General features: G+C 42.4%; 1 protein-coding gene across 1 annotated transcript in view; it reads left to right on the forward strand.

Annotated features, from left to right (window-relative positions):
- crhr1 (corticotropin releasing hormone receptor 1) overlaps window positions 1-24,689 on the forward strand; it is a 169,810-nt gene that overhangs the window by 86,530 nt on the left and 58,591 nt on the right. The window contains exon 6 of the mRNA XM_035770873.2: window positions 15,868-15,974. Within this exon, the coding sequence (XP_035626766.1) occupies window positions 15,868-15,974 (107 nt within the window). The remainder of the gene's footprint in view (window positions 1-15,867; window positions 15,975-24,689) is intronic.

Consider the following 24,689-nt stretch of genomic DNA (forward strand, 5'->3'; position numbering starts at 1 on the left):
ATGGAGTCCTATTATTGTTGTGGGTCCTGGGGTGCCAGTAGGACCCGCATTGATTCTAGCCTTTACAGACAGGCAAGTAAGCGGGCCTACTATGGGCCATACATGCCTTCTGCCAGTTAAAATATGTATCATGGGTTGTTTTGGGAGGATAAGAGATTGGGAGAGAGCTTGAATTATGTATAGGCTTGTTATCTTATTTGTAGCTTGTATTTAACAATGCATAAGTGGTTGTTTACATCGACCAGATCATTATTGAGTGTAATGGAGGTGATCTGGTTGGAGGGAAGGAAAGTTAGTGTGAGGTAATACTGTATACTTGGTCTCCCGAGCACTTGTTACACCTACTGTACAATGTGAGCTAAAAACACATTTTCTGTGAATTTTCTCACATCAAGCTATTCCAATGCCTGTACCACTGATTGTAAACAGGTTAATTAATTAGATTCCCTTATAACAACACTGGCTGTACATTGACATTTTTCTCTGAATTACTTTTTAACCCCACATTTGACCTGTGACCTTTTTGCCTTCCTTTCCATTCCCTGAAAAAACATCAACCTTCATTTGAATGAGTCGGACAGTTATAGTATATGCATCACTTACAGGACTATGAGTCATATAATAAACAAATGATCTCCCTTCCCAAAACCAATGACACAGATTGATTTTGATTGCCATTGGCAACCAGACAGCTGCTAGCTAGCAGTATTGTTAACAGGCGAACATGTGAGTCATCTAAGGTTGTTGAGGACCCCCTTGCCACTGGGCAGACGGCTGCACACTGCCTGCTCTCTTCTCCCCACCATCTGTTTCCTGAGGGACATACACATGCAAATGAATAAGTCCACTCACACAGGGGAGCACCCTGTCGACAGACGCCCACTGCTTTGTGGTTTGGCTCATCCAGATCCAAGCATGGGGAAGGTTGGTGCTGCGCATTTACAAAATCAAACCTTGTGGTATAGGGACTATTAAAAACAGTATGGGAATCAATTGCAGGGTTTTTCAAAGACTGAGGACATTGGCAAAGCAGTGCTACTGTATTAAAACAGTGTCACCTTGCAGACACAAAGGTCCCGATGCACTTAATTGAAAGTAGTTCTAGTGACCTTTACTGATATTCAGAAAGTGTGCAACCCTTTAGGGTGTAGCTTTTGCTTACAAATCTTTTTTAAATCAAGTAGGGAAAAGGTTAACTATATTACTCTTTTTTTGGGCCTTCACTATATCTGACTACAGTGGTTCTTTTGTTGGAGCTGTTTATGCCAGCAATTCACACATTTTACGAGGTATGCAGTAACAGTTGAATTTGAACACTTTTAAGTGTTGCGTTTTAACACCGGTTGCATAAATAGTGGTAGAAACTTATATATGACTAGGTTTTGTCGAGAAGGAATACGAGCCATCTGCTGCCAGTGTTGCTAGCATCAGCATTCAATATCACCTTTAGGGAAAGACAGAATGCAGAGAGGAGCAAAGAAAAATCTCATCTCAGAGCAGGAGAGTACAAAAGCAAGGTATTTGTTTTTTTCCGGGAAGGTCTTTGACTATGTTTTTTAGCTGGATCGTGTTGTAAATGATAATTTGCCCTTTCCACCTGTAGAACATTTTAACCCACTTTACAGCACAGTGGGCTACTGACAAGATGAGTCAACCACTTCAGTGTGGTTACAAAATGTTCAATTTGATCTCACCATTTGTTCCGTATACCAGCACAGCAGGAGGGGGCTGCTTTCTAGGGCATCTTCCGGTCCGCAAAGCTTATAGCTGACAATGGGCTATAATCTTCTTGGTCCAATCACAAACCTGCATTCCTTGAAATCCCAGCAACCCTTGAGAGCATTTGGCTTATGATTCACCATAGTTTATATCGTGGTTGCTCAGTTGGTAATGGTTTATTTAAGGAGGAATTGCTGTTGTCGCTAGAGTGCTGATTTCATTAAAATCATGTCCAGCTGTTGGTTTATGTACTCATTTTCTCTGTGGTAAGTCTCCTCCTGCTCAGGCTGGATGTTTTGGGGGTTATTTCCTCTTTAGAAGGCAGCCGAGTGAATGCTGCACTCCTATGACTTTACAGACTAAAATAGTGAGGAACAGATATGATGAGCTTTGACCCTGGAATACATAGCTAGTTCACTGCTTTTAAGTTTCCTTTCCCTGGGCTAGGTCCCCCGTAAGAGAGAGCTCAAGGGTTAGGAGTCATGTTAAGCTTTCTTTTGATTTAAAAGAACTTGGCAGAACCAGAGGTCATATAGACTTTGCTTTTCATGTGATTACCATGATCATGGACTTGAATGATGTATGTAGTGTATCTGGTCATTCACTGCATGCATTTGTAATAGAAAGGGGGAATTACTGTGAAATGTTCTTCATTACAGTCCAGTGGCATATGTAGTAAGGAATGAAGCCATGTCCTAAAGACTTGACTACCCGGGTTTAAACGACCAATAGATGATTGCAAATGAACACCGCAAACAACCTTTTTTTTAACCACACACAACTGTACTGTTTTTATTTGCTTCATACAGTAGATATCTGTTCTGCTGTACTACAACAACACCAGTGCAGGCACATGTCCTCATCCCATTCCACTGTGGCACATGTACTCTTAAACAAGAAAAAGCACTTTGTTAAGGTAGGAAAAGGTCTTTCTCACCAGAGCCCCAGAGGCAGGGGTTATAGAAATAGCCATAGAGTCTATTTTCCCAGGTCAATCATGGCCTCTAAAGAGGGCTGCTTGTCACTCAGGTCCATAGACTTGACATGAAATAAAATGCTTACTGGCCCAATGCTTTTCACATGTTGTATATGTGAACTCGGGTTGAAAATTAGGCCCTCTGGGCCCTTCGGTAGATGGGCCAAAGACAAAAGAACGTTTTTTTTTAAAAATTGCTCAACTGTGAAAGAAAGTGCACAAAGAAGCAAGGCAACAGTAAACATGTTGTCCATAAATGATGCAGTGCCCCCCCCTTGGGGCAATTAGTGACAATTATTACAACTTATGTTGTATGAATTAATAAGAGAGGAGAATTAAAACAATGGAGTATTTTTTTCCCCTCGCTGGAAATCAAAACTTGATAGCTCACAATGGACAGGATGTCAGAGAACGGACCCCACTGCTTGATGGGGAGGTGCGTTACAGGAGAAAAGCAAAAACAAAAACCTTAGTGGCATGTGGGGAAATGTGTTTATTTCACAGGAAGGAATATGTCATCAGAGCTGTTGCGAAATGGTGTTAAACTTATTTGGTCTAAATCTGAATATCAGTTATCAAATAATACAGCTGCAAGTAACAATTCTGGGGCCAAGCACGCCATAGCCACATTTAAGACACCATTGTGCAAAGTTTCGTGAAAAAAGACTGCAGTTATGTAATGTCATCAAATCATGTAGGAAGGAAGATTTGCAGCATTTTATAAAAACATATACACTACCGTTCAAAAGTTTGGGGTCATTTAGAAATGTCCTTGTTTTTGAAAGAAAAGCATTTCTTTTGTCCACTAAAATAACCTCAATGATCAGAAATATACTGTAGACATTGTTAATGTTGTAAATGACTATCGTAGTTGGAAACGGCTGATTTAAAAAAATGAAATATCTACATAGGCGTACAGAGGCACATTATCAGCAACCATCACTCCTGTGTTCCAATGGTCACGTTGTGTTCGCTAATCCAAGTTTATCATTTTAAAAGGCAAATTGATCATTAGAAAACCCTTTTGCAATTATGTTAGCACAGCTGAAAACTGTTGTTCTGATTAAAGAAGCAGTAAAACTGGCCTTTAGACTTTAGTCTAGTTGTTCCTGTTTCCAAGAAAGCCAAGGTAACTGAGCTAAAGGACTATCGCCCCGTAGCACTCACTTCCGTCATCATGAAGTGCTTTGAGAGACTAGTCAAGGATCATATCACATTCACCCTACCAGACACCCTAGACCAACTCCAATTTGCTTACCGCTCCAATAGACAGTGCCCTAACCCATCTGGACAAGAGGAATACCTATGTAAGAATGCTGTTCAATCGATTACAGCTCAGCATTTAACACCATAGTACCCTCCAAACTCGTCATTAAGCTCGAGACCCACCCCGCCCTGTGCAACTGGGTCCTGGACTTTCTAACGGGCCGCCCCCAGGTGATGAGGGTAGGAAACAACATCTCCACCCCGCTGATCCTCAACATTGGGGCCCCACAAGGGTGCGTTCACAGCCCTCTCCTGTACTCCCTGTTCACCCATGACTGCGTGGCCATGCACGCCTCCATCTCAATCATCAAGTTTGCAACAAGAGGAGGAGGTTGAAGAAATTTGTCTTGTCACCAAAAACACTCACAAGCTTTTACAGATGCACAATCTAGAGCGTCCTATCGGACTGTATCACCGCCTGATACGGCAAAACACCCAGTCTCAACGTCAACATTGAAGAGGCGACTCCGGGATGCTGACCTTCTAGGAAAAGTTACTCTGTCCAGTCTCTGTGTTCTTTTGCCCATCTCAATCTTTTATTTTTATTGGCCAGTCTGAGATATGGCTTTTTCTTTGCAACTCTGCCTAGAAGGCCAGCATCCCGGAGTCGCCTCTTCACTGTTGATGTTGACACTGGTGTTTTGCGGGTAATATTTAATCAAGCTGCCAGTTGAGGACTTCTGTTTCTCAAACCAGACACTATAATTGTCACGTCCTGGCCATAGAGAGGTTTTTATTCTCTATTTTGGTTAGGCCAGGGTGTGACTAGGGTGGGCATTCTATGTTATAATATAATATATAATAATAATATAAGCCATTTAGCAGACGCTTTTATCCAAAGCGACTTACAGTCATGTGTGCATACATTCTACGTATGGGTGGTCCCAGGGATCGAACCCACTACCCTGGCGTTACAAGCGCCATGCTCTACCAACTGAGCTACAGAAGGACAACACATTTTCAGTGTTCAGTTAAATAAACAAGATGAACATGTACCACGCTGCGCTTTGGTCCTCACCTTCTTCCACTATCAGCCGTTACACTAATGTACTTGTCCTCTTGCTCAGTTGTGGACTGGGGACTCCACTGCTCTTTATTTTCTGGTTAGAGCCAGTGTGTGCTGTTCTGTGAAGGGAGTATTACACAGCATTGTACAAGATCTTCAGTTTCTTGGCAATTTCACACATGGTATAGCCTTCATTTCTCAGAACAAGAAAAGACCGACAAGTTTCAGAAGAAAATGCTTTGTTTCTGGCCATTTTGAGCCTGTAATTGAACCCACAAATGCTGATGCTCCAGATACTCAACTAGTCTAAAGACCAGTTTCCAGCTGTGCAAATAAATTGAAAAATGATTTTCTAATGATCGATTTATCTTTTAAAATGATAAACTTGGGTTAGCTAACACAACGTGCCATTGGAACACAGGAGCGATGGTTGCTCATAATGGGCTACAATAGTCATTTACGACATTAACAATGTCTACACTGTAGTTCTGATCAATTTGATGTTATTTTAATGATCACAAAATGTGCTTTTCTTTGAAAAACATGGACAATTCCTAGTGACCCCAAACTTTTGAACGGTAGTGTATATTCCACCCACAGTCATGGGGGACAACAAATCTAAATTGTGGAAAATTTTATGGTCAGAGCTTATAGGTCCTTATGGGATGCTTGTTTCTCACGAGGAGATGCGTATACAGTAGGGTCCAAAATTATTAACACCCCCGATAAAGATGTTAATGTAGGTATGGGGTTATTTTCTGGTCATGAGCTCTATGTTCATGTCATTTCACTAAAGCACCAGGTCCCATCCAAGTGCAAATGCTGTTTAGCAATCTCAAGGTGTTTGCATTTGTTGGATGACATGAACATAGAGCTCTTTGGCCACGCACACCAGAGTTGGGTTTGGTGTCCAAATGAGAATGTATGAGCAGAAAAGAACCCCATATCTACTGTAAAATATGGTGGTGGATCTTTGATGTTATGGGGCTATTTTGCTTCCACTAGTCATGAGGCCCTTGATAAGGTCAATGGCATCATGAGCTTCACCCAGTACCAGGATATTTTAGCCCAGAATCTTGTTGCCTCTGCCAGGAGGCTTAAAGTTGGCCGCAAATGGATCTTCCAGGAAGACAATAACCCAAAGCACACATCAAATTCCAAATAAATTGTTAATGTGCAATGCTTATAGGTCCTTATGGGAAACACGTTTTTCATCGAGGGCTGCATATATGTACAACATTTCATGAATGTAGCTCAAACGGGACTGGAGATATGCTTGTTCAAAGTTTTCAGCACCCCTCTTGGGCCAATCAGTGTAATTTTGTAAATGTCGGATCTCCATCTCCATTGAAAGACGCCTCATTCGCCAGTGGTGTCGACTGTGACGAACGTACGGAGACAGATCCATAGTCCCCCCCCCTTATTTCCTCATGGGGGTACAACAACTGGCTCAGGCAAGTTATCTTGTCGAATTACATCTTGCCTACGCTGTGCGTTAGGGGGATGCTGCTGCTCTGCCAGGAAAGAGAAAGAGATGCCTCAGGACATAGTCCTATCACCATGACTCGTTATGCTGAGGCAGACAAATGAGCAATGAGGGACTCATTTCCGAGTAAAAAATGCATCCCAATGTCTGCCTTACATCCCAGAGTTCCTGTTTTATACAGAATATAAGGTACTCATTGGTTCATTTGTGAATGACAAAGCTATTTCCCCCCCAGTTAGAGCACAGCACAGAAAGAGAGAGACACAGGCACAGATAGCAGACAGGAGAGTGTAGATTAAGCAGTGTTGCAGCATGAGGTAAAAGAGACTCCCCCACCAGTGAGATCAAGATGGCCCTGCTTGAAACAGCTGATAGGATGAATTTAACATTTTTCACAAAGTGTAGTGGGGAAGACAGTTGGGCACAGAGCGAATGAAACTGCGAGTATAACTGCTACCTCTGTGTCAGAGCACTGTCTTAGAACTAAAACATTAGAAGGTGGGGAGAGGATCATGTTTTGCACATACTGCAGAGTGTTAGCCTGCCCCGTTAGAAATAAAGGGAAACGGCATGGATGTGTTTTAGTGGGAACCCCTTTCAACCTGCTTTTTTTTCTCTCTCTCACCCACTTGTACTAATCACTACTGTATGTCCATTTACAATGTCAAGGTGCTGGAATCTCCTCTTGCAGATTTCAAATGTATCAGTAAAATATCAGCTCTACAAGTGAGATGTTCTCTGTGTTCCAAAGTACAAAGCCAAAAAGTAATTTGACCAAATGGCTAAATACCAACTGAATGTACCAGCTCAAATCTCTGACTCAGTCTTAACACACGCCATTGTGTACCGATGGCACAAATGTTTTCTATAATCACAGATCTTAGTCATCATCAGGAGTCATTCATATAAACATCAAACTAAAATAATTGTTTCTCTAAACCAGCACTGAAGCAGAAGGAGAGGCAGGGGAGTCACGAGAAATGAGACGAGGGCCCAGCCATCCCTACTGTTCATAGGCTGGCGATGCAGCCTGCTCCCTCTGTTTGGCTCTGCATGGCGTGTTGCTCCTCCATTCTCCCCGTCCTATTTTATTGGCTCGGAGAGCTTTCACTGGCCTCCTTTAAGAGGGCAGGAGGAAATTGGTGACAGATTTGGCCAGCGGGAAGGCTGGCCTCTAAGAGTGGGAGGCGGCTGGGCACCGCCATCAAAAAGCCTCCCCCTATCCTCCCCCTCCGCGGACCAGCGTTACGTGACAAAACATATGAGCCTTGTTCTTATCAGGTTTCAGGGAGGTCAGGCACACAACACAAGGCTCACAGCCGCCGATGTTTCAATAAACATGTTAACTCTTGAACAAATACATACACACCGGCCCCTACACAATACACATGCATGTCCTGCTGATGTGTATAGATGGGTAGGTGGGTGGATAGATATATAGATGGATAGATGCGGGCCTGTGTACCACATCGTATGCTAGGACTATCCGGTCTGTCCCAATTGCCTAATTAAAGAGATAGGGGCCAGGAAGGATGTCCACGGAAGCACTCTGGGTCCCTCCCTGACATCTGTTTCTCTCAGACCCAGCAAGAATATGAATATTTCTAAGAAACCGTTGCCAGTCGGAGCATTAGGATCATCGTTACCATGTGTGAGACCCTATGTAAAGTGATCCTTGTAAATCTGGCAGTTGTTTTCACTATGGGTTGGTATGATGGGATGAGTTACAGCCTTCGCTGTGTTTGTTTGGGGGCTGCTCTGAATGCTGCTACTGCTCAGCCAGGAAGGAGAAAGAGATGCCTCAGGGTTGAGTACTATCACCATGTTTGGAGACCATTTCCAGAGACCACCTTTGCTTGCTTTCCCCCCATAGACCACTTCCCTCCAAGCCGTGAACTTTCCAACCCTCTCTTGACATTGTCTCATTTATAATGATTTTCTTTTTTTGTGTTGCTATAAAGCGCTTTGAGATTCTTTATGTAATGAATAGCGCTATAAAAGTTTAATAATTTTGTCTGCCTTAGATCCCAGAGTTCCTGTTTTATGCAGAATTACAAGGGAGTCGTTGGTTCGTATGGGAATGACAAAGCTGGGTCCCCCCAGTTATAGCACAGCACCGAAAGAGACACAGAGACACAGACAGAGATGGCAGACAGGATAGAGTGTAGATTAAGAATCTCTAGGAGACTCTTGGCAGTGTTATAGCCTGAGGTAAAACAGACTCCCCTACCTGCAAGATCAAGATAGCCCTGCGTGAAACAGCTGCTAGGATAAGTGTGTATTTGCATATGCATATGTTTGTGTGTGTGTGTGGGGGGGTGAGTGGTGAGTGGTGAGTGAGTGAGTGAGTGAGTGAGTGAGTGAGTGAGTGAGTGAGTGGTGAGTGCGGGCAACCAAGGGCTGTATCTGTTCTGGCGCATGTTTTGAACGGAGCAGTAAAAATGGGAAACCACCTCGGAAGATTATGACAGGCGGACCAGTGACGTGAGTGAGTGGGTGAGTTGGTAGGGGAATGGGATGCTTCCAGTTTGAAATTTTTCTCATGACTCATCAAGGCGTACGTTTGTAATCTGCCAGTGGCTGCCTGTTGGTAATCCATCAAAGTGACAGATTAGATTGTGGGATTACCGAGGAGATAATCCCATCAGGATGATCTGGATGGATAAAGATTCACATTTGTCTCTGGGGGGAGTTTGTTTCTATTTCTTTGTCTCTTAGTAGATCTTAGTCCCCACCTCCCCGCTATCCAGTTCTCCAAAATTACAATAGTGTGGTGGATAGAATACGGAGGGAAACAACACTGTGGGGCCGAGCTAAATCACACACACACACACACACACACACACACACACACACACACACACACACACACACACACACACACACACACACACACACACACACACACACACACACACACACACACACACACACACACACACACACACACACACACACAGACAGAGAGAGAGAGAGAGACAGAGAGAAACATGTTAAAGGAGACAAAACTAGAAGGTGTGCTCTGTGATGAGGTGATGACAACAGGTACAGAACAACATGTCCAGAAAGAAGACAGGGAGGCTGTTGTTTGTAGAGAAGGAGATAGACAGTTGCCCCAAAGGTGTTAACTGTACGAGAATGTGAACGTTTAAAGGGCGTAAAGTAAAGATGTGATTTAAAGTACGAATGACATGTCATTTCCCTGTTTGATGTCAATGAAATTGACTAAATGACCAGTATGTGACATTTGATATCACTCATTGCACGTTGATATTAATGACGACAGTGATCGTCTTGTCCCTTATAAAATGCCGTCTGGTTGAGTTATAACAGGGGACTTTTTCACAGATAATGATGGGAAGTCATATAATCCAGTGTCAACTCAAACCTCTGCACTTTGACCATATCCATTCAATACCAGACTGTTCGAACATAATACAGACAAGAGATATTACAGTTTTTTACAATCGCCAATATCCTTTTGTCCAATCTGTAGTCACATTTTCAAAACTCTAAACACAATTAGCACAACAGCCGTCTGTTGTGGACCATACCGTTAACACAATTCGTGTTGTTTTCACAGAATATGTAGTCAATTAACACGTTTCTAAAATGCTTACGTTTTCTTTACATACAAGCTTACCCAATACCAAAAATATGAATCTTTCTTGTCCTATTCACAAATGCTTGCACACAGTGTGCCAGAAATGAAGACCTCATGTTTAAAGCCTCTACTTCTGGAATAACAGCAGCTCAAAAGCTATATTGAAACAGCTGATAATAACTGTTGAATGAACAGATCATTGAAACATTGAGAAATAGCTGATTTACTTTAAGTTGTGTAAAATAGACCAACCACAGCTGATTCTAATCTCAATCGGAGACATAGCCAGGTGTTGAAGTTCTTTCAATTACATGGACATAAACAGTAAAAGTGGACTCTTTGGATGGATTTTGACCAATGTGGAGACAGAAGAACACAGAGGAGCAGAGAGAGAAAAAACTGTCTGGACCAGGGAGAGGAATAGTTGAACCAGGCAGAGGAATAGTTGAACCAGGCAGAGGAGTAGCTGGACCAGGCAGAGGAGTAGCTGGACCAGGCAGAGCAGTAGCTGGACCAGGCAGAGGAGTAGCTAGGACAGGCAGAGGAGTAGCTGGACCAGGGAGAGGAATAGCTGGATCAGGACAATGAAGAAGGAGAGGTAGGGGGAGAGGTGTAAGAATGTGTGGTGGGGTTCAAAGGAGAGTAAGATCGGTTGTCACTGATGAAATAAGAGCCACCATCATAGACCATGGTTTATCACTGAGAGAGGCTGGTGAAAGAGTCCAGCCTAATCTCAGACAGTCAACCGTGGCTTCAATTATCCAGAATGTTCAACAAACCAACGGGTAAGTAATGCATTTCACAAGGGCTTCTTCTATCATTACTATTGCTATGTCTCACTGTAACTGTAGGCCACCAGTCTCAATGCAGAGATATGTTGTATTTTTGTTCCTCCAAAGGACGTCTTCCTCCCTCTGGGGAGGGAGGAACGTTCCTCAGTGAAGACCAAGAGCATGCCATTGTAGGATTGTTCATTGCTGACAATGCAATACAATTGAGAGAAATTCATACCAGAATTGTAGAGGACAACCTGGTGATTCACAATGTGGAAAGCATCAGCCTGACTACCATTGCTCTGACTCTGACCAAACTCGGAGTTGTACACAGTTCCTTTTGGGAGGTCAAGGAACTCCGGCACGCCCGAGTATGGTGTCTATCCAATGTCTTGTTCTATAGTGAGTTTTACACTATGCTACATGTAAACATGGGTTACAGTACATACAGTAGGACACACTGAAAAGCATTTACACATAATGTGTTTTTTTTCAGAGAGTCATAGAGTTGGAGGCTAATCAAGACCCCACATTAAATAATTTATGTAGATGAGGCAGGGTTTATCCTGGCAAAAACACGTCGGCGGGGAAGAAACGTAATTGGGGAAAAGGGCCACCGTTGATGTGCCGGGTCAGAGAGGAGCAAATATCACAATGTGTGCTGCAATCTCGAGTGCAGGTTTGGTCCTGCAGAAATGCCAGATTGGTCCCTACAACACTGAGGGCCTTCTTTTGTTTTTAGATGACATCCACCAACAACTGGTGACAGGAGCAGGGAGGGAACAGGTGGGAGGAAACACGAGGACATTTCTGATTGCATGGGACAATCACATGCAATCACAAACTGGTTTGCAGCCCATCCAAGAACGGTTTCCCTCCCTACTCGCCTTTCCTTGAACCCCATTGAGGTATTTTTCGATGTTGCCTGGAGGTGGAAAGTGTATGATCATAAACCACATGACCAGACCGGATGCTACGGGTGCTGGGTGCAGAGACATCTCAGCTGAAGACTGCCAGGGGTGTATAAAGCAGGCTAAGCGATTCTATCCAAGGTGCATAGCGAGAGACGACATAAGATGTGACGTGGACGAGAACATGTGGCCAAATGCTGAAGATCGTATAGATTAGAACAGGACTGTGAATTTTAGTTGTTTTTTCCCCCTTTCTGTGCCTTTTTTTTTTTTACTGTAATTGTGTTTTATTTCACACGTTTGGAACCAAAGACCATGATTGTTGGAGTTTTTGTTGATTACTGGCAGCAATTTCATGTTGCTAATAAAGCTTTTACTGCAGCAATTCTGTCACTTACTATATTTTGCTACGGTACATTCTACAGAGTAAAGATGACTCATTCACTTTGAGATAGTATGCACACAAAAATAGTAAAAAAAAGATAGTATGCACACAAAAATAGTAAAAAAAAGATAGTATGCACACAAAAATGCACGCATTTGACACTCAAACAAGAAATTTAGAGTGGTTAACAAGTAAAAGGAAACTGAATTATTTAAAAAATATATATTTAAAAAATCATATTGTATGCAGGTAGAACTGGAAAATGTAAAGTAATGCAGTTTTTGTAATGCCATCAAATGTTAGTACTATATTTTGAAAGTCGTTGGGCTATGATTGACTACACAGTTGAAGTCGAAATTTTACATACACCTTAGCCAAGTACATTTAAACACAGTTTTTCACAATTCCTGACATTTAATCCGAGAAAAAAATCCCTGTCTTAGGTCAGTTAGGATCACCACTTTATTTTAAGAATGTGAAATGTCAGAATAATAGTAGAGAGAATTATTTATTTCACCATTCATTTATTTCATCACATTCCCAGTGGGTCAGAAGTTGACATACGCGGGCCTCCCGTGTGGCGCAGTGGTGAAGGGCGCTGTACTGCTGTGCCACCAGAGACTCTGGGTTCGCGCCCAGGCTCTGTCGTAACCGGCTGCGACCGGGAGGTCCGTGGGGCGAAGCACAATTGGCATAGCATCGTCTGAGTTATGGAGGGCTTGGCCGGTAGGGATATCCTTGTCTCACCTCACACCAGTAACTGCTGTGGCGGGCCGGGCGCAGTGCGCGCTAACCAAGTGTTTCCTCCGACACATTGGTGCAGCTGCCTTCCGGGTTGGATGCGCGCTGTGTTAAGAAGCAGTGCGGCTTGGTTGGGTTGTGTATCGGAGGACGCATGACTTTCAACCTTCGTCTCTCCCGAGCCCGTACAGGAGTTGTAGCGATGAGACAAGATAGTAGCTACTAACAATTGGATACCACGAAAAAGGGGGAAACATTTCTAAAAAAGAGAAGAAAAAAAAGTTGACATACACTCAATTAGTGTTTGCTAGCATTGCCTTTAAATTGTTTAACTTGGGTTAAACGTTTTGGGTAGCATTCCACAAGCCTTCCATAAGTTCTGACAGAGCTGGTGTAGCTGAATCAGGTTAGTAGGCCTCCTGGCTTGCACATGCTTTTTCAGTTCTGCCCACACATTTTCTATAGGATTTAGGTCAGGGCTTTGTGATGGCCACTCCAATACATTGACTTTGTTGTCCTTAAGCCATTATGCCACAACTTTGAAAGTACGCTTCTGGTCATTGTCCATTTGGAAGACCATTTGTGACCAAGCTTTAACTTCCTGACTGGTGTCTTGAGATGTTGCTTCAATTTATCCACATAATTTTCCCGCCTCATGATGCCATCTATTTTGTGAAGTGCACCAGTCCCTACTGCAGCAAAGCATCCCCCATAACATGATGCTGCAACCCCCGTGCTTCATGGTTGGGATGGTGTCTTCAGCTTGCAAGCCTCCCCCTTTTTCCTCCAAACATAATGATGGTCATTATGGCCAAACAGTTCTATTTTTGTTTCATCAGACCTGAGGACATTTCTCCAAAAAGTATGATCTTTGTCCCCAATGCGCAGTTGCAAACCATGGTCTGGCTTTTTTATGGCGGTTTGGAGCAGTGGCTACTTCCTTGCTGACCGACCTTTTAGGTAATGTCGATATAGGACTTGTTTTACTGTGGATATAGATACTTTTGTACCTGTTTCCTCCAGCATCTTCAAGGTCCTTTGTTGTAGTTCTGGGATTGATTTGCACTTTTCTCACCAAAGTATGTTCATCTCTAGGAGACAGAACGCATCTCCTTCCTGAGCGGTATGGCGGCTGCGTGGTCCCATGGTGTTTATACTTGCGTACTATTGTTTGTACAGACGAACGTGGTACCTTCGGGTGTTCGGAAATTGCTCTCAAGGGTGAACCAGTTTTTTGGCTGATTTCTTTTGAATTTCCCACGTTGTCAAGCAAAGAGGCACTGAGTTTGAAGGTAGGCCTTGAAATACATCCACAGGTACACCTACAAATGACTCAAATTAGGCTAATTAGCCTATCAGAAGCTTCTAAAGACATCATTTTCTGGAATTTTCCAAGCTGTGTAAAGGCACAGTCAACTTAGTGTATGTACATTTCTGACCCACTGGAATTGTGATACAGTGAATTATAAGTGAAATAATCTGTCTGTAAACAATTGTTGGAAAAATGTATTGTATCATGCACAAAGTAGATGTCCTAACCGACTTGCCAAAACTATAGATTGTTCACAAGAAATTTGTGGAGTGGTTGAAAAAACAAGTTATTGACTCCAACCTAAGTCTATGTAAACTTCCGACTTCAACTGTATGTTCCTCTTGGATAGAAAATGTGTGCTAGTGTTTTGACGAAATTATTAGATAATGAGTCGGGTTTGTCGTGTTTTGATTGAGTTAGTTTATGTAAAGAACGTTTCTTTGCATTTTGAAATGTAGAGTTGGTATTTAATGAACAAAATGTGGTTCTGAGCAGAAAATCAACTATTTGGCAAATTGTGTGATGCAAGTGTGTTGCTGTGTTAAGAGTTTAGAAAAAGTATCTTAAGTATAGGTAAACGCTTGTTAGCAAATGTAAAAAACTGTAAACTGTTTTTAGAGATGAAATTCATTTGTGACTTTTATAGATCCTTTGCCATGTCTGCTGTACATGGTGACCTCATGACCGCAGGCTGTGATGCATCAACTATTGACATATGTAAAGACCACATAATCAAATTGTATTTATCACATGCGCCGAGTACAACCGGTGTCGGCTTTTCCGTGAAAACCTTACTTACGAACCCTTTCCCAATGCAGATATTTAAAATAAGAAACATTTGCTAAATAGCCAAAAGGAAAATTTAACTTGAATAATTACAACGAGGCTATATACAAGGAGTACAGGTACCGAGTTAGGGTTACGTGCAGGGGTACGAGCTAGTTTAGGTATTTTAGGTTATATGTACATGTAGGTAGGAGTAGCAGCAGCGTACTATATATATATATATATATATATATATATATATATATATATATATATGTGTGTGTGTGTGTGTGTGTGTGTGTGTGTGTGTGTGTGTGTGTGTGTGTGTGTGTGTTGGAATGTCAGTGCAGTGTGTGTGAGTAGAGTCCAGTGAGGGTGCATAGAGCCAGTGCAAGAGAGTCTGTGCAAAAAGAAGGGGATCAATGCAAATAGTTTGGGTAGCCATTTGATTAGCAAGTCTTATGGCTTGGGGGTAAAAGCTGTTCGGGAGCCTTTTGGTCCCAGACTTGGTGCTCCGGTAATACTTTCTGTGCGGTATAGAAAGAACAGTTTATGACTTGGGTGGCTGGACTCTTATAACATTTTTAGGGCCTTCCTCTGACACTGCCTGGCATAGAGGTACTGGATGGCAGGAAGCTTGGCCCCATGATGTACTCGGGACATACGCGCTACCCTCTGCAGCGCCTTATAGTCGGATGCCAAGCAATTGCCATAATACGATTCATAGATGATACATTCTGCACTGTTTCTAACAGTAGGCAATACGAAAGTGCACTCTCTCTCTCATGAAGTTATTAGCTATCTTATATTAACTTTGACAATGACGTACACTGCCAAGTATAGATTTGTGTGTCCACACTATTGTTTGCATATTACTGTATTTTTTGGCGTATTATCTGGCTTTTTTCCCCTCCTTTCTGCAGAAAAAGAGCAAGCTGCACTACCACATAGCGGTCATCATAAACTACATGGGACATTGTATCTCTCTGGCAGCCCTGCTGGTGGCCTTCATCCTCTTTATGAGGCTGAGGTGAGTAACACTGTCCTCCTCCTACTGTCGTTCCTCCATCATATCAAACACATCACATAAACAGAAACAGATATTAACACGACACCCGCCTGTCACGTTCCTTCACGTTCCTCAACACATCCTATGTTCTGATGTCACACCCACACAACCCCATAGCCTTGGTTACGGCTAAGTGTTTCATACTCAATCCAATACAACATGAAACAGTGCAGTATGAAACCGAGAAGAAAATACCATTATTCCATAGTTCATAATACTCTATAATAATCCCGCCAAGATTCGTGTTATTTAATGGCTCAGTAGACAGGATCCACGTTCTTGTGCTCGATACTTGTCACTCACCGGAGGGGGGTGATATGTCATTATGTGTACCACCAGCCCGGCCTTCAACCCTGCAGTGCATGCTCTGTCATGACCCATCAATGTCTAAATTGATTTTCTGACTCATGACAAGGTTGGATGGATGAGGTGGTGAATGTAATGCAGCGCTGGTTTGACCTAGGTGTAATGCAGCCTTGTTCGGTTTTGTCCAGCATATTAGTGAAGTGTGTCCTGCTGGAGTGGCGTGTATTATTCAAATACATTCACACACACAGGCACGCACGCACGAGCACACACACACACACACACACACACACACACACACACACACACACACACACACACACACACACACACACACACACACACACACACACACACACACACACACACACACACACACACACACACACACACACACACACACACACAAATCCACTCTGAGACTCAAACACATGTTCACATAAGCGCAGTCTTCTTTTGTGAGTTTCATTCTGGACTCCCAGGGCTCACCCGCTGGGCAAGAACTGTTTGAGTCGACATTGTTTCCACCAAGAAAACGGGATGACGTTGAATCAACGTGGGAAAATGATTGGATTTGAAAAAAGTCATCAACTTAAGGAAATTGTTTTACCTCAATCCAATGACATGGGGATTTTTTCAAAAGTTTTGACAACTCAACCAAATGTAAACCAAAACTAGATGCTGAAATTATGTCTGTTTGGGAAGGTGTTGACCAGTGAAGGCGCTGTGCGGTGGTGAAGGCAGTGATACGTGACAAACAGCATGCCACTAACAACCCAACATGTCAGTCAGCCAAAACCCACGCATGTCTGTGTTTTCTCAAAGGCAGATTGTCTGTGTTTTCCAACACAGATTATCTGGACTCTGAGATTAAACATATAGTGTAAGAGAATGTTTAGAACAGATTATCCTGGATTAATCTGGTCCGATTAATGTCAGCAAGATACTGTCTCGCTGCTTCAATTGCTCCAATCATCAAGAAGTCTCATTTGAGTTGAGACAACAGAGGAAGATTGTTTAGGCTCACTCAATCTGGTTAACATAGTTACATCTTCGACATCAGTGCCCTGTTTATTAACCTCTGACCATCTCAGCTAATATGGAGAGTGGTGTGTGATAAAGCTATTGGGATTGGTCGTACTGTATGTATGTAGAGAATAGAGGGCAGGAAAAACTAAGGTCGTAAAAGTAGCAGACAGGCCGGCCAGCGCTGGTCTACTGTTTACTTCCTAAACTGAAATGAAACAGCTAGCGGGAACAGATGTCTGGGATGGACACACACACACACACACACACACACACACACACACACACACACACACACACACACACACACACACACACACACACACACACCCTGAGACTTCGTTACTCCTTCTCCGCACATGGGCTGAACTCGCTGAAATCACGGCCTGTTTTATCTTTTCATTTGATAAAGCTGTCCTTTCTTAAATATTTCATACACACACACACACACACAACAACAAAAAAGGTTGTCTCTAAAGCCCCTCTGGCTACTTCACGGGTATAGACCTCTCACAGGAGAATGGTAGCTGTGTGAGTCATACATTGTACGTACTGTAACGGCAGAAGAAAGACTCCCTGAAAGGAGAAACCTTCTCATTCACATGCCTTGTTTTGAGAGATTATAGGCCTTCAATGTCTTTTGGCATAAAATTGAATGTCAAAAGGTGTGTTTGTTCTTCTATATATCCTCCTATTATCTCCCCTCTAATCTGCTCTTCAGGACTGATTACAAAATCGATTATACAATTTGAAGGATTATCAGATTACGGAGATTAATCAAAATAGCTTCACTGCCTGAATGCATTGTACAGTTGAAAAACAATGCACATCATTGTCACTCCTGAGTGTATACGCTCTTCTTTGATCGTGTAATGCTTTGCTGTACAGTATCAGTGCGTTCAATGCATGCGGATTGTTTGGGTAGCTCGGCCAAGGAAACCACTTCTAAGAGGTTTAGTGTCTGCACATAAGCTTCCGTTACACTTTGTTTGGGTAGTCCTAAACCTCCTATTCAAACTCAGTGAACACCCCAGGCCTGGTTTAGTGTGCGGACACGTTTAGATTGAATGACTTGAGGTTATTTTCAGTCCGGGAACACAACGGTAAGAAGAGGGCAAACACATTGCTATGCCTACGTGTTCAAGCCAACACTGAGTTAAGGCACCCAATGCACTGTGAACGGTATTGCCGAGTTTGAGTTGTAGACAAAGCATCCATGGAAGAACACTTCTGCTTCACCCTTCCTTTCATTCACACTTGCTGACATCTGGTAAGATACTGCCGAGCACTGAAACATACAGACGCATAAGTGTAAAAGAGGTAACGGTGCTTTTGTATGGGACGAGGGCTTAGTTGTTTGCGTGGGAACTTCAGCTGACATGTATCGAATTGTGTTGAATTGGGCGGACCTGAATTACTTTCGCGTTATACCCATGTGGATATTTCTCGTGCACAAGTTTTGTAATTGCCACCACTTGGAAACTTTGTACACAACTTCATGATTCGTCAATTATTTTAACACTTCAGTGATTACGAAAGAGGAAAAGATTTATCAGGGAAACAACGACTTTAGATGATCATTGACTTTCCACTGATCCCTGAACTAGGAGGACCTGGCGGATTCTATTCCCGTCCATACTGACGTAGCAGCAGGAGGAAGAGACAGGGGATGTAGAGGCTACAGACCTCAGAGACACATGGTCTCAGTGTGAAGTGATGGCCCCTGGCCAGCTTTCCTCAGCTCCCCAGTGAACTGAGAAACGCACCGACAGCGAACAGACCCAGGACCCCAGCACTGCACTGGCAGGGTGTTACCAACGCAGTGATATGCCATTTGGACTGTGAAACACACCAGGGGGAATCTGCGTCAGTGGAAAAAGGACAAGCAGAGCAGCACTGCTGTTATCCACTAATGGAAAACCACCTGTTGTGAAAATGCTACAGAGGCATTATTCACGTAGCTAACCAGTATCTTTGCCTGATCTATCCCCCCTCATTTTGTTAACAGGTAAAGGAGCAGGCGCTTATACAACCGGGTCTCAAAGCATTTCGTATTATTTTGTATGTAAATCCGAGGACTCCATTTTTCAAATCACATTTTATTAGTCACATGCGCCGAATACAACAGTGAAATGCTTACGATAAGTTTCGTATAGTATGTATTCATTTGTGGATGTCCATCGCATATTTCGTATGATATGTTATGAATAAGCTAACTGTATGATATGTTAACAATTCTAGCTAGGTGGCTAATGTTAGCTAGCTCACTAACATTAGCTAGGCTAGGGGTTCAAATCAAATCAAATGTATTAATCACATGTTCCGAATACAACAGGGAAATGCTTACTTATGAGCCCCCAACCAACAAAGCTGTTTCAAAAAATATGGACAAGAATAAGACATTAAAGAACAGCAGTAAAACAACAATAACGAGACTAGGCGGCAGGGTAGCCTAGTGGTTAGAGTGTTGGACTAGTAACTAGAAGGTTGCAAGTTCAAACCCCCGAGCTGACAAGGTACAAATCTGCCGTTCTGCCCCTGAACAGGCAGTTAACCCACTGTTCATTGAAAATAAGAATTTGTTCTTAACTGACTTGCCTAGTTAAATAAAGATAAAATATACAGGAGCGTACCAGTACAGAGTCAATGTGAGGGGGCACTGGTTAGTTGAGGTAGTATGTACATGTAGGTAGAGTTATTGAAGTGGCTATGCATGGGATGACAACAACAGAAAGTAGCAGTGGTGTAAAGAGATGGGATGGGGAGGCAATGCAAATAGTCTGGGTAGCCAATTGATTAGATATTCAGGAGTCTTATGGCTTGGGGGTAGAAGCTGTTTAGAAGTCTCTTGGACCTAGACTTGGCGCTCCAGTACCGCTTGCCATACGGTAGCAGAGAGAACATTCTATGACAAGGCTGGAGTCTTTGACAATTTTTAGGGCCTCCTCTGACACCACCTGGTATAGGTGGTACAGCAGCACAAACTCCCTCAAAACTGTGATACTATTCATATAATAAAGTGTAAGACATAAGCCAGTGTTCTCACTTGGAACAAACGTGGCGGAACGTTGGATCCCAAAGCAGCTGCTCGCCCACTTTCAGAGCACGCATTCTAGCGTGACGGCTGGAGTGGTGCCTGTCAGTGATTGTCACAGCTCACCTGGCACTGGCTGGCATCGACGCATCAGACGAAAAGCTGTCGAGCCTAGTGCCAGCCAATGTTTCACCTTGGCCTTATTTGTTATTAACTTTGCTTGAGCCCACATCATTAGAGTCCGTTTTGCAGAGTTCCCGGTCAAACATGTTGTTAAAGACCTTTGTTGCCAAGGTACCGAACATGAACTTAACATCAGCATTGAATCAAGCTGCAAATCATTGACATAAATACAGCAGGGACATTCTGCTACCAAAAAGGAAAAGTAAAGCAAAAAGCTGCAGAGATACTGTACCACAACACTTCTACCCAACTTCGAGATGTCCTCATTGTAAACCAAGGCACTTTTCCGGTTACTTTTTTTCCTGGAGTGGGGTCCCTGATCCTGCTTTCTTTTTTACAAGAGCCCAGAGCTCAGAAATATGGAACAGAGCCTTCAGCCCACTGCTGGTTAGTGCTTCAAAGCGCTTCCTGAGGTAGCCAATGGCACTATGTTCAGTCTTTATTTGGTTTAATGGATCTTAGCCACGTGTCTGTCTAATTTCACTTCGCTTCACTAACGACTTTTTAAACTAATTCTACCCTGACCAAAGTACTAATTACATCGTTTAAGACTTCAACCTGTAGCACCTTCCAAACGTGTAATGAATGTTGCGTACCAACTACGTCTGATGGCCAGAGAAGGGGAGAGAGGCTGAGGAGATTGAACTCATGCCCTTAATCCTTACAACTCCATAAAGAGACTTCTTGATGATTGGGGTGATGGGAGTAATTTATGAAAACCTTCAAGGCATTCTGGAACAACATGGAACCATTGATTATGCTACTTTGCTTCAATACCCAGGTACTCTCTAACCTTGACGACGAGGTCGTTTTATTCATCGAGTCATTATAGAGAGACCCGGTGACCCATCTAAGGCAAGGCATTATCTTGATGGGTAACCTGTACTCACACACACAGACACACACACATACACACACAACTCACAGATGCAATTTCCATCCCCCACATACACTCCAGCGTTACAACCTCCTGAAAAGGTCAAGTCAAATAGCCTGCAGTTGAGCAAGCAGATGCACTAACCAGTCACACAGATAGCTGACTCGGCTCTAGTGTAAACACGTGATGTTTGTTCATTAACGTATTTGACGTTGGGGGATGAAATAATACGTATTAATGGCTCAACAGACCCCATTTCTGCGATCTGGGTTAATGGTGTATAATGTAATATACATGAATAGAAATTGACTGAAAGAACCAGTCAATTCTCGTTTATACTGATTCAGAATCACTTTATCTGGTAATGCACAATGGCAGAAGTGTGGTATATCAAAAAGGACATAATTCTTCTTCTTTTTTTTTACCAAGGCTGGAACTTGCTGTAAGCCTAAATAAAAAAAACAAGGAAGGGATGACTCCCTGTGTCTCTCTGCTGAGTAAACTGAACTCACATGTTCATCTAATTCTGCTAGAAGTTAGTGATTCAGAGAATCTCTGACCTTTAATTATTGGATTTCTGCCACACAACACACAAGGGAATAGTTAGCCCAGATATGATATTTTTATATATTAATAATAAAACCCAAGCTGGGGCTTCGGTTGACATTTTCGGCTGCCCATGAGACCTGCACATGTGTGGTGGTGTTGTTTACCCGTGTGTGCCTGCTCTGGGAGGCAGGACTCTGGGGTGAGGGGTCATGGGAGGCTTCAGCTTGACCTGGTGGTGTCTTCAAACGGCTTGTTGCAGTGGAAGCCCCTTCATAGTTCAACAGCAGGTGACTGCTACTCAAACTCAAAATGAAAATGTCATTGAGCTTTACAAAGTACTAAGTTACGCCTCAAATGCAAACTTGCAGTAAACTTTAAGTAAAAAATACTATAAAGTACTTCTTAAGTAGTTACTTTACTATTTATATTTGTGACAAATTTTACTTTTACTTCACGACATTCCTAAAGTAAATAATGTCCTTTTTACTCCATACATTTTCCCTGACACCCAAAAGTATTCGTTACATTTTGAATGCTTGGAAAATGGTCAAATGCACACACTTATCAAGAGAACATCCCCGGTCAGCCCTACTGCCTCTGATCTGGCGAACTCACCAAACACAAATGCTTTGTTGTAAATTATTTTCTAAGTGTTGGAGTGTGCTGCTGGCGATCCGTAAATGTAAAAAACAAGAAAATCATGCCGTCTGGTTTGCTTAGTATAAGGATTTTGAAATGTTTTATGCTTTACTTTTACTTTTGATACTTATGTATATATTATAGAAATTACATTTACAATTGATACTTAATTATATTTAAAATGAAATACTTTTAGACTTTTACTCAAGTAGTGTTTTACTTAGTAACTTTCACTATTACTTGAGTCATGTTCTATTAAGGTATCTTTACTTTTACTTAAGAATGACAATTGTGTATCTTTTCCACCACTGCAAAGTTACATATATACACACACACACACACACACACACACACACACACACACACACACACACACACACACACACACACACACACACACACACACACACACACACACACACACACACACACACACACACAAACTTGGGTTCCCCATTGACTACTATTTCCACAACAAACAGGAAATTATTAGGTGATTCCAGTGCACCCAGAAATCTATTTGAACCATTTCAAAATCAGAACTTTAACCCAGAGGGTACATCGACGACAATGTATTATTCAAGTAGCTATGATGTATTATGCATTTGGCGCTTGTTCCTAGTATTGTATTAGAGTAGTAGACGATACAGAATAGAATGAACGAGAATATAACATCCCAAAAATAGAACACAGTCGAGAACAGAACATCTCTAATGAGTTCTAGATGGGAATACTTATGTAGCCACTGCATGTTGTGGATGTTGGTATGCATAATATCCTGTTCAGGTAAACCACTTTAGATATACTGTACATAGTACTTAGCTCAGCTGCAGCCTCATTGGTGTGGTTTGAACTTCATTTTCTGGTAGGACTGCTCTGGGATTGAATGGTCTTGCTTTTACCACACTTGTGGCCATGCCCCCATATTTACCCAGCCCAGTGTGGCTTTAAACACTGCACCACACTCCAGTTCTTTTTCACAGTCCCATTTAACTTCTTGTGAAGTAATCTGTTATTCTGCAGATCCCTGCTGCTCAGCAATGCTTGGTGGTTAAGGTCTGGATGCTGGAGTTGGAAGTAAGAACGAGAAGTGTGTCTGATTTTTGACAAGGTTCTGTTGCCAGAGATTTGAACTACGACTGAGCCCAGAGAACAGAAAGCAAGCAAGTGTGTGTGTGTGTGTGTGTGTGTGTGTGTGTGTGTGTGTGTGTGTGTGTGTGTGTGTGTGTGTGTGTGTAACTTGGTCTCAAGGCAATTAGTTTTATTCTGTGACACTCCATTTAGTAATTTAAGTTACGTTGTGTTAAATGACATTATGAATGGAATAGCAGTCGTAAAATATCATATGAATTAGAGGACATATAGCAGGGTTCCCCACTGCTGTTTGTTTTATTATGGCACCCCACGTATATATAAAAATATATATATTAGAATTTGCATTGTTGGACATAAAAGACTGTAAAAACACCAGCAAGTCTGCTCAATTGGATGATGTCATAGGTCTTGGAAGGGTCTTGGAAGTCATGTAGTATTATACACATTTCTCTAAAACCAGGTTGCTTGTTGCGTCTTAACAACAAAGGCGAATTTATGTTGGTGGTTAGGTGAACTAACTACAAAGGTTCGGATCGTTTACATTAAAGGTTGGGGGAACTAAAGCGACAAAGGTTAGGTGAATTTACATAGAATGATAGTTGAATTGGGTTAAGTTTAGAATAAGGGTTAGTGGAAGGGTTTGCTAAAATACTACAGTTTTTCCTGACACGATTCCAACACGCAACCTTTGGATTTCTAGACAGTTGCGCATCACACTTACCCATCCTCCTTGACCAACCTCCCTACTTTTGTTTCCGTCTGAAGTAGCTAGACTACTAGTAGGTATCATAAGTCTTGCAGGTGCTCAGAAATATGTAAAGTATGTTTCATATGGCTCTGAGGCCAGGCTGGTGTGTGTGTGCGTATCAATTCCTCATTCCGAACCTCCACATATAGCCTGGGACCCCATACAGAGAAGCTTGTTTCTCTTCATTTAGATAAGGGCTGCATCACTGCTGGTGGTGTG

This window comes from Oncorhynchus keta, chromosome 5, assembly GCF_023373465.1.
Source record: "Oncorhynchus keta strain PuntledgeMale-10-30-2019 chromosome 5, Oket_V2, whole genome shotgun sequence".
Classification (NCBI taxonomy): domain Eukaryota; kingdom Metazoa; phylum Chordata; class Actinopteri; order Salmoniformes; family Salmonidae; genus Oncorhynchus; species Oncorhynchus keta.